This window comes from Chroicocephalus ridibundus, chromosome Z (assembly GCF_963924245.1).
Source record: "Chroicocephalus ridibundus chromosome Z, bChrRid1.1, whole genome shotgun sequence".
Taxonomy (NCBI): Eukaryota; Metazoa; Chordata; class Aves; order Charadriiformes; family Laridae; genus Chroicocephalus; species Chroicocephalus ridibundus.
Genome location: NC_086316.1, coordinates 27,466,972 through 27,478,802, shown reverse-complemented (window position 1 = coordinate 27,478,802; position 11,831 = coordinate 27,466,972). Strand labels below are relative to the sequence as shown.

Below are 11,831 nucleotides of genomic sequence, written 5' to 3'. Positions count from 1 at the left end.
TTTCTGCTCCGCATTCTAAAGACCCATAATGTTCATAATGTTCAAAAAAAAAAAAAGTCTGACTTTTGTTAGCAGAAACAGAGCCATCTGCTGGCAAAATAAAAACAAAAAACAAAAACAAAACACAAAAAACCCAAACCAAACCACCACCCAAAAAACCCCAACAAACTCACATAATCAATAAAAACAAAACCTAAAAACACCCGATCCCAGTCACGTTAAATCACAACTGTATGTTCTGCTACTGTACCAAAAGATTATAGAAGTATTTCACACTCATTCATTCCCAAACTGAAATACTACTCAACCCACAGCCCTTTTGAAGACTTTCAGACCTGAAAGATGCTTTCTCAGCAATTTTCTTACACTTGTTTATACCTGATCTACCTTTAATATGTTTTAGACCTGGAAGCAGCGCAAGACCCATTGTCATCACCTCAGTAATTGTCAGCAACTGAACTTCATATATATAAGGGCAGCTAGCAAGCTGCAGCACTTCAAAGGCGCCCACGTTTACGTCCATAATCTATCAGCACACATACTTGGATCTGCTCTGTTTACAACCAACCCATTTCAGATCATTTTGTTCAGATACCTTGAATCACGTGCAAAGAGACTCTGCAAGAAAGGTATAGATACAAAATATTTTACACTTCTAAGTAATGACACGTACGGTAGACACATGCAAAATAAAATGCTGATTTTCCCCTTTCTCAGTGAAGGCTTCTCATGAAGCCAGGAAGAATGTTCTCTTGCCATTGCAGTGAATTTTGGCATTAAACTATTCACTTTGGAGAAGTGCTCCAATAGAAACAAATAGCTTATTGTCCTGGTTTGAGGTAAAACAGAACCAATTTTCCGTTTTGTAATTTTACTTTTTAGCTGGGCCTCTTCTAACTGACTAAAGTCTGAAAGTAACAGCATATTGTTCAGAAACTGTTCACTCTCAAGAGTGGTAAGACCTGATTATACCAAGGAATGGTGCGCACAGAGGCTCTTGCTTATACCTATTGCTATAACAACCAAGGTCAGCTAACGTCGCTGCTCCCCCCGTTAGAGGGTCGGAAGCGCAGAAGCGTAGAGGGGTCCCACCTGCAGGGAGGAGCAGAGGGGACAGGTGACCCCAAACTGACCAACAGGGTACTCCGCCCTATCTGCCATGCTCAGTGTAAAAGCTGAGGGATCAAAAGGTCAGCTCTCTGTTCTTCAATGGCCATCGTCTGAGGAGGACTCTCTCTGTTCATCTGCCTTTGATCCCAATACGTGCATTCCTGACTCCAGATCCAGAATTCAGCTCCTGTCCGTCGCTGACTCCAGTCTACGACTTTCCCTGTGTCTGCTGGTGTTGTCATCCTGGGAGCTGGATACAGTTCTGTATATATTGTATACTTTTTAAAAAATTTTATTATTATTTCTTATTTCCTTATTTGTAATATTTTCATTAAAGTAGTTTAGTTCTTTCTCTAAACTCGTAAATCTCCTTATCTCTTCCTCTCCTCTCTTTGGGGGGGGGCATCTGTCGTTCTGATTGGCCAATCCGGCCAAAACCACGACACTTATTTTAACAGGGGCTCCAGCTTCCATTCTCCAAACAGAGCTTCAGATTACCTTATCATCCTTCCTCTGCAAAACAGAGAGAAACGCAGTCTTGATTTTGAGATAAAAGAACACAAAACAACAAAGAAAGTTTAGATGAGAAGTTTAGTCTCAACTGTAACAGCTAATTACTGTCACTCCCTTGTAAGACCCCTGGAATCCTACAGATTTAGCAATCAGAGGCTCCAGTAAAGTTTTGGAGACTTTATTTGCGCTAGCCATGCAGGGCAATATACTTAGGTTTAGAAGCTTACTTCTGGCACATAAATGAATGAAAACTTATACTCACCTACTTTTAGTTGGGCAGACTCAGTTGCACTAGGATATGTTTCTAAAAATAACCATCCTACTTAGAAGATTCAACTTTCAAAAAGTTTTAAATCATCTTTATTTTGGACAATACCTGAGATTCTTCTTAAACCTCAAATCTGTGGTAATTAATACAACATCAGGGACATGAGTTTGTGCATTTAGCAGTGCAAGCACTCTATAAACAGTAGTTCACAGAGCATGTACAAATCACAGAAGACTGTCAACTGCTGTTTGAAATGTTTTGTCACTGTTAGCATTCTCATGTTATCACCCAGTCAGACAGTCTTAGTTGCTAAATGTTTTTTAATGTGAGATACAAGCTGATACTAAAAAAAAATAAAATCCAAAACCAAAACCCCAAAAAAGAAGCCAAAGGACACTGCACAAGAACAGACAGGTCTTCCCTTGCAAGAATCCTTATAGAAGTTACACATCAGATGGTGCATGGGACAAAGGCCACACTGAGGAGCATCTCACAGAAACACAGAACCTTTTACGTTGGAAGGGACCACTTGAGATCATCTAGTCCGACACTCCTGCTCAAGGAAGGTCAGCCAGAATAGATTATTCAGGATCATGTCAGGTTTTAAACATCTCCAAGAATGGTGATTCCACAACTCCTCAGGCAACCTGTTCCAATGCTTGATCACTTTCATAGTTAAAAAAAATAACTCTTGTGTTCAGATGGAACTTCATATGTTTCAGTTCATGCCCGCTGCCTCTTGTTCAGACAGTTGGACATTAATAAGAACAGTCTGGCTTCCCCCTCTTCAAGGCTCAGATCCCCCTGAGCCTTCTCTTCTCCTGTCTGAAGAAGCTTCCCCAGCTCTCTCAGTGTGAAAGATACTCCAGCCCCTTTATCACCTTTGTAGCCCTGCACCACACCCCCTACAGTAAATCCGTCTCACTCTTGTTCTGGAGAGCCCAGACCTGAACCCAGCACTCCAGGTGTGCTCTCACCAGGGCTGAGTAGCGGGGAAGGATCACCTCCCTAAACCTGCTAGCACTGCTTTGCCTAACGCAGCCCAGGATGCTATTGGCCTTTTTTGCAGACAGGGCTTACTGCTACCTTGTGGTCAGCTTGCCCACCGTGAAACCAAGGACCTTCTCTGAAGAGCTGCTTTCCAGCTGGGTGGCCCCCTGCATTTTACTGGTGCATGGGGTTATTTGTCCCTGGCTGCGGGTCTTTGCACTTCATGAGGTTCCCATTTGCCCATTTCTCCATCTTGTCAAGGTCCCTCTGGGTGGCAGCAAAACCATCTCTTCTATCAGCCACTCCTCCAGAGCACAACCTATCCCATCATTCAGGTCATTAACAAAGAGGTTGAATTGGATTGGCCCCAGTATTGATCTATGGGGTACAGCACTAGTAACTGGACTCAAACTGGACTTTGTGCTTTGACCCTCTGGGCCCATTCATTTGGTCAGTTTTTAATTCACCCTCTCTGTCCAAATACCTAACACACACTTGTTCACCTTTACTCAGTAAAGGTAAACCTTTAAAAGATGTTTACCTTTACTCAGTAAAACCTTTGACACAATATCTACTGCCCTCCGCTATCTATCACACTGTACATAGCAATGTAACATTGCTATGACACAAGGTAAAGTTACTCAGTTCTAAATATTTGGTCTCTCTTCTAATCATTGTGCTGCTCCTCCTAAACTAACAAGGGTAATCTTTAACAAGTCACAGGCTAGATTATAAATTGCAACAGCCTTTAGCATTAACTGTAATTTTACACCATGGCAATACTTCCTTCCTTCTCCACCCAAATACCCACTCCAATGCAACTAAGTGCTGATAACTTCCTCAGAAGAGGAAGCTCCTGTTGCTCTGCCCCACAAGTTTTGTAATCCGTGCAATCATGTTATGCAGCAGAAACTGTAAGCTATGATCTCACAGCCTAAGACAGAACAAGAGAAGCAAGTTTACCAGTTTAGCTACCATAGCGCATGTCTTTACTATGATTAAGTGATTTGATATAACACACTCCGTGTTAGAGCTGGAAACTGAATTCAGAGTTTTGGGCCTTATTCCCAAACTTTATGGAAGATCAGCATTTAGTTCTTCAAGGGCAGTTACCAATCTTGCTCCAAGATCATTTATCAGGAAATTATGTTATCAGGAGACATTCAGATAAATAATGCAAGCATTAATTCAGCTGTTGTATTCCGCCCCTTTCCTTCTCTGACTGAAAAGCCATGAAGTCTTCTGGCTTTCAGGAGGTATAGTCTATTTTGCTTCATTTCCTGAATAGTTCTTTCTAAATAGTTACAGAAGATCCTCTTCTTGAGTTGTATACTTAACCTCTACCTAGTTTAACAGCTGCTGCATTTAAAGAATTAGATGAGACATGACCCATATGCCATAATCCTTTGCCATAGCACTTGTTTAAAACAATCTTGGTAGAGTCAAGGTGTAGAGTCCATGTAACCAGATGAAAAGGGCACACATGGCTACGTAAGAGTGACATGCTTAGACAGTGCAACAGAAAGGAAGTTTACATTAATTCAAGCAAGTGCAGAGGATACCCTGCTCATTAAAAATTTCCAGTCACTATTGAACAATATTTCAGCAGCAGGCAAATATAGTTTAATATCTGGTAAGAGTGGCTAATTTGTGTTGTGCTACATAAACACAGCTTTAATAGCACGCAGTGTCTAAGTCAAAAGCTATATTTTTCTACTTTTGAAGATTGCACACATATTCTTCGCAAGCTTTCAGCACTGTGTTTCTTGCAGTTGAGAAGCCTAGTACTCAGTCACTTCAAAATGACACAGTATACACAGAATTAGTAAGAAAATAGGTTTTATTTTCCAGTTTCATAGAAAAATGTTAACAATGCTTAAAGCAAGCAGCTGGACAGCCACTTTCTATACGAATTCCAGATAGAAACTCAGGCACTTAATTTAACAAATATTTTGTTGTTACGAACCCAGCTCCCCTGTAATAACTATTTACATTTTTCTACAAATACTAAAAAGTGAACTCATGCCATTGAGATAACATATAAAAATATTTTTAAAACATGTTCATACTTGCACATTGCCAAGTGTATCTACACTCAAAATCCCCAAATAAGGCAGTAGCCCAGATTATTTGCACATTAAAATAACTCCATTTTAAAACATCCACAGTTCCCTTTAATATACCAGGTTACTTGTTTTCTCCCACTACAGTCTTGCTTCAGTATTACTTTAAGAAGGGAAATGAGGCTCACAGTCAGCTCAGTTCAGTTCATTTTTCCTGGTTTGGTTTCTTTTTTTGATCAGAGTGTCCCAACTTGTTTCACTTATAAATTAGACATTTAAAACTAGACTGCAAATTTAAGTGTCACTTTTTGGATAAACACAATGTATTACTAAAAAGTATGTTTACAAAGTTAGAGAACACTACACATTCACAAATATTCTAAGTTGTTCAAGAATTGAATATCATCTTTTATATTTAGGTAATGGTGTACGAGAACTTTGGTACAAGAGTTGTAATAATGCTTATTCTTATTGGCTCTTTCGAAAGCCCCCAATTTGCTCATGATTTATGTGCGTATAGAAGATACCATTTCTGAATCCTTTTGCGACAGGGCTGCACTTGCTGGTGGAGGCTTATACAAATATACTGCCATAACCACAAAGATGATAGTGATGATTTTGCAAGCAGCACCTAAATGCAAAGAACAGAAGAGTCCTTATTGCGGTCACCTTCAATAGTAGTTAAGAGCATTTCAGTCATTTACAAAGTTTCACATGGTGAATTACACTGATTTAAAACAGATGCTGTGAATTTCAGTGTATTTTGCATGAACCACAAAGGGCAGGTAAAGGCAGCCTTACCAACTTCAGACCCCTCACTGCCTGCCAGTTCTTGCTTGCAGCAGCTATTGCCATTACTTCAGTTCTGTATTTCTTCACCCCATTCTAGCCTGCAGTGCGTGTCTTCCTTATTTCTTGCTTCAGTACTGCTCTTCATTGCATCAATATTCTCTCTGCCATAAACTAAAACTCCCCAAATACAAGCCTGTTAAGTATTCTCTCCTCAGCTACCTTAAGAGGTTGTTTCATTTACTCCTCACTGGTACACAATGATGTTTGTGCAATTTGGGGGCACAAGGAGTCAGGGAAGAGGAGGGATTGTATTTGATCACAAATATGCCTGAGATACTGAAACCTGAAGTTGTGACGCCTGCTTTTTCAATTTCAAGATTAGATGTTAGCAGTTCATTTTATGCACTGTAAGTGTCACAGTTGCTAGAAGACAGGACAACAGCAGTTACCACAGATGCAAGCTTAGCCTGCCTTTCTTCCCCCAGACATACATCTGTCACATACTTGAAGGGAACAGATTGTTAAACGGGTTGGGAAAAATTTTGACTAGTGTTCAGAGATATTTTCAAGACCTTGATATTAATTTAGGGAAAAGAACTGAAATACGACAAGAGGAAGAAAGCTCTTCAGACCTTAAGCTGCCAACAGACCAAGCCAGGTAAGAATGAAATGTGTGCCAATCTCTTAAAATTCAATGTGGCAATGAAGAAAGACTGAAGAGTAAAAATATTTTGATTATTGTTAAAAAAAAAAGTCTTGTGGGTAATTTTTAAGAGCCACTTAATGTGTTCTTGCTCCTTCCATGATATTTTGCTTGTCATTATTTATGAAAAAAATAAAGTGCTTTTTTAAAAAAAATACTGCTGCTAAAAGATATGAGTTTAAGGTTCTATTTTAAAGTAATTCCCATCGAGCAATCAAAGTCTGTATATCTATTACTTTGTACACGTACTTAATATTAAGAAGTCACTTACTTATCCCCATCAGCAGATAAGCCATTTTTTCATTGTCATACACCCAACAGGCTCCTTTAGTATTACATTCATCAATATCCCACAGAGTGCAACTGTTGTCTATAGCAACACCAAACAAAATTGGTCCGGGAACAGTACCTAAAAATCACAGTAACATGTTAGAACATTTGAGTTACTTGGAATAGCCTTACCTGGCCTTAATGCATACAGTAAAATGCCAGGCTGGTGGGGAAGATAAAATGGGAGAGCCACACACTAAACATAACGTTTTAATCAAAATCATATTACATAGCAAGTGTGCCTCTTCCATTGCTCTCAATTAACAGGCAGGATGCATAGAGTGTCAGTTAGTTATTTATACTGCTCTCACTTTATCAAGCAAGAAGTTTGTTCAAAGACTTGAGCTTCTCATAACTTCCTTAGTTTTCATTGGAAAAGGAATCAAGGAAGCAGGAGTTCAACTGAAGGAAAACAAGTCTCTTTTCTCAGATCATATACACTAACCTGTTCCAAATGCAGAGAACTAAAATATTATGTTAATAAGTTCAACTACACATTTTTTCCCATCCCTCAGATGCAGCAAACCTTCAAGGAAAAAATCCACATGAAGTGAGTAGTGTTTAAATTATTCCTGTGTAGAATTTATTGGATTTGTGTGATATTTGTTACAACAGTGCTTCATAAAGCACAAGTGTTTTGCATCCAGGTATAGCTAATTTTATAATAAACACTCCAGGTACATCATTGCATGTCTATTTAACCTACTCAACACCTAAACTGTTCTTAAGCTAACAATCAGCTATGTCCTCACTGCAGGTTTTCTGTTCAGGACCCCTCGAGTCCACACCCTAAGTATCTTGTTGGTAGTAACACTGTTAGTTACTGCCTTTCCACTGCCTGTACTGACTGCGGCTGAAGAAGAGCTCTCCTATTCTAAGCTCCACAGCGAAGTCAAGATTTAAGACTCTGCCATAGATATCTTCTGGATCTTCAGATATCAACTACATGAAGCTGTTTTCTATTACTTCACTTTTTCCTAACTTTCAGAATAGGCCTCCTTCTGGGGGAAGTGGCAGCAGGTGCCTTTTGCTGAAAGGATGTCAGTTACCTGTATTTTCTTCCTGGTGATAAGAACAAGAATGGCTAAAATGAGTACACGTGCACTATTTAAAGAGGAATTTGAATCCAGATGGCATCTGCCTTAAAACAAATGTATTCTATAAGCCAATAACAGGCTATTTCAAGCTCCTCTGAAAGCTTCTTAATACATTATTTTTTAAGTCTAGAAAAACATCAAATGTGTATCACTCAGAGGCAGGCATTTCAACAAGAAAGTCATACCCAGTAGTCGTAGGAACACTGACTGTACTCCAAGAGCAAATGAGCGCTGTTTATCTGGCACACACCTGCAAACAAGATTTACAGTTTAAGACCTAGTAAACAAGTTTTAACCATTCTATTTCTCTGCTTTGTCCCTCAGGGAATATGCTTTGTCTTAATATACTGTTTTAACCTGTTAATTGCAGAGTGTTTTAGAAATCCAATGTGCAGAACAAGTAAGCAAACAACTTCAAGGGATATTTTGACAAATGATAGGGGCAACTCCAATAGCTCATCAAGGAATTTTAGATTGAGCTAGTTTAACAAAACAGCATAAGTAAAAAGCTAGCTAACCAGTATCACCCTGATATACTGTTGAACATTTTTTCCACAAAACAACCAAGGATTTAAGGACAGTGCTAGGATGCAATCTTGAACTACTGTTTCTAAAGAAGCAATACACGAATAGGCTTCAGCACAAGGTGTTGTACTTCCCGTAACCTTTACATGTAGTCACCTGACAATGAATCAGTTCCGCCCTACACTATACAAATCAATATACTGATTTAATAACTAGCAGAATTTACGGCCTTACCTCCTACCCATTTCTTTCAGATATTTCTCCAGCAACAAACATTTTATCCTGACAGTGTCTTAGTGATACTACCGTGAAGATCAAATATAACCTATCTTAATTTATACGATTTAGTTTCATCTCTGTTTTCTTTAATAAACTCTAGACAGTAAACTTTTAAACAATATCTAAATACTCTGGAGTTATTCCTTCATTCTGGAGTATGTATGAGGATTACCCATACAAAAATATCCAAGATGAGCCGTTATCAACAGTCACTGTTAGAATCTCCTTACCCATAAAGGTAAGTAGAGGAAGGAGAATGAGTTTTGCATAGTGTGGGTAGTTATTTCTAGCACTAGAACACTGTCACATACATGGGTTTACACTTGAAGTTGCACAAAATAGGCCCACTGAAAAGATCTCAGAATATACTGTAGTAACTTAGCTCACATTTAGCTATTTAGATTAGGTTTTGCACATTTAAACAGCTCTAGTCTTCCATAAAAACTAATTCACTATTTCAGTTGAAGCGTAGAAGGATCCAAGATTCCAAGCGTTATTGCTTAGAATTATCTAAATAAAACTATTGCAGCTCAGTTTTGAAGATAATTCAACACTTCACATTATTCTGCCCCCACAGTAACATGACAAGCTGTTAATTCCAGATTTACACCAACTCTGAACAGAAGCCTATTACAAAGCACTGTTGCAGTGTATCATTCCCCTCCTCAACCCCATGCCTAGAAGGTTGGAAAAAGAGCATCTAATCACACCCTGCCAAAACATCTTGTGTATAGTGCATGTACGCCTATGCATCCTGAACATTTTCACTCTAGAAGTACCAGAGGTACGAGTCAGATTTCAACATAAAGTGAAATAGCTCTACTTTCAGAATAGGGACCATGTATCAAAGGAAAAAAAAAAAAGCATATCTAGCTTTCATGCATCTGAAAGACCACCAAACCATTGGTTAACAGCCACGTACAGGCTGTCACATTTTATATTAATGACTGCCACAAATACAACAGCAGTATCACACAAAAGGTAGTCTACAGTTCTTGACAGACTACAATTTTGCAAGTCAGAACTCTGACCTGAGATAAGAACCAAAGGTTGATATTATGAGACTGAATGCAGTTTTGTTTGTTTCTTGGTACAATCTGAAATTCTGGCACTACCAATATACAGGCTAGTCAAATATTTTCTTCATCCAAGCACATGGCATCTTTATTGCTTCCTGCTTTGACTAAAACAGTCATGAGTGCTCCCATAAAAGAGTGATTTTGCTAGAAGTAGGAAAGTTTTTTGGGGTTGTTTTTTTTGCATTTGTTTTGTTTTGTTTTTTAAAAAGATTCAAACAGTGTCTACTAACCAAATGTAATTAGAGAGAGAGAGTGAACACTGGTATGACTGTCCCCTGCTTCAAATATGTCTGCTTACCACACAGAGTACTACAACAGGAAATCCCTTGCACATTGGTTTAAGTTCACATTCCAAAGCAAAACGGAATTAAAGTATTTCACTGATATTAGTTCTCACAAGAATGCTACCTATTTCTCAGCCCAAAAAACGTACCTGAGAATCGCCACAGTTGTTGGAGTAACAGCCATAAATGTAAAAACAACAGTGAAAAAGAAGAAGGTCAGGAATAAAGGTAAAAATTTGCATCGTGTTGGACATTTCCCAGGGACAGCTTCGAAGATAAAGTCTTCTGAATCATTTTCTCTTTTTGGTCTCCCAATACAGGAACAGTTCTGGTACATCTACAAGTAATTTACAAAACAAAATTCAGCTCTAAGAATGACACTGAGTGATGCTAATACAGCAGATGGTCATTGGGTCTGCATCACACTGACTTTACACTATGGGAAACAGTCTACTTCCTGATGATCATATGACACTAACCCTAATTTTTAAAACTGGTTCAGAAGAACTTGACTGATCCAGCACACCAGAGGAAAAGTCATTTTTGATTTTGTGATCTGAAAATACAGTAATAGTCTCCATTTTGTGTGGAGCAAGTTTTTAGGACAAGCATAAAAAACATGAAAACTAAAGATCTGGGAGTTAGAGACACAAACATATGCAGTACATAACTTTGTATAAAGACACCAACAGAGCAAGCCTTGAAGTGACAACTTCTGCATTCAAATCTTATTACAAATCAGTGAAGATAACACACCAATAACTGTGTATAATTAAGAAAGGGCAAGCCACAGCATCCAAAACAAGATTTTTCAGAGATGTTGGCAAGTCCCAGATCACCTAGCTTGACAGCCTTGGCTACAGACAGGCTGGTTTTTACACTGAGCTGTACTTGACAGGAAGAGAGGTGAGCTCTACTGACAGAAGCAATGCGGGATTGCTTTTGTAAGCAGGTGAACAAATGGAATAGTTTTATGGTCTTCGTTTAAATCCACCCAAGTCTGTTTTCAAAGGAAAAAAACCCACATTTATCAGTGCAGTATGAAGTTTTCACAGCAATAAGTAGTCAGACCCCTACATTTTCTTCTAGATAATACTTCCTCTCATTTACAATTGTTCTTTTCTGATATGAAGAGTCCCCCGAGGCATCCCCTGGTTCAGCTTGCCTACCTTTAGGATCTTCCTACACTCCTCCACATTCCTGCTCAAGAGTTTGTTGTAGTAGTAGAGACAAGCACAGAAGGTCTTTCAGTTCTGGAAGGTTTGGTAATAACCAGCCACTTCCATGGCTTACCATTCCTACATCAGGGGCAACTGACATTCCAGGTTTGGAAACTCACAGAAGCAGGTTGCCATGCATACAATAAGTGTTACATTATGCTTATAAGATCTAGATAAAAACTGCAGTTTAGTGTCAAGGCAGTTGCTGATTTCTACTTTTCTGATTGTCAACTCCATTTAAAGTACGTTCATGTTTAATGTATTTTCAGCATTAGAAAGTTTAGCAGAAATGAAGATGACAACTGACCAATAAACCCCTATAATGGAAGGAGGTTCAGAGGAGACAGGAAAGGGCAATGTGCCCATGAAGGTCACAGAACAATGCACACTGTGAGTGACCACAGCTGTTGCACAGAAAGCTATGCAGAAAAGAAACAGCTATGTCAGTTGAGTGAATCAAGTGGTGGTGTAAATGTTTCTCCCCGAGTTCATTAAGAGAGTGCGAATGTCTCTCTAAATCAGCCAGACCAGCATGGGGTGAGCGTGGCTGAGCCCAACACAGACTATAAAAAGCCAGA

At 39.0% G+C, this 11,831-nt stretch overlaps 1 protein-coding gene across 2 annotated transcripts in view; it reads right to left on the bottom strand.

The window, feature by feature from the left end:
• Positions 1–4,724: 4,724 nt before the first annotated feature.
• Positions 4,725–11,831, bottom strand: part of SLCO4C1 (solute carrier organic anion transporter family member 4C1) — a 31,900-nt gene continuing 24,793 nt past the window's right edge. For both annotated transcript variants that reach the window (XM_063321249.1, XM_063321250.1), the window contains exons 10-13: positions 10,183–10,370; positions 8,052–8,116; positions 6,711–6,848; positions 4,725–5,575 (exon numbers count right to left, since the gene is read on the bottom strand). In XM_063321249.1, the coding sequence (XP_063177319.1) occupies positions 5,451–5,575; positions 6,711–6,848; positions 8,052–8,116; positions 10,183–10,370 (516 nt within the window). In that variant the 3' untranslated portion in view covers positions 4,725–5,450. The remainder of the gene's footprint in view (positions 5,576–6,710; positions 6,849–8,051; positions 8,117–10,182; positions 10,371–11,831) is intronic.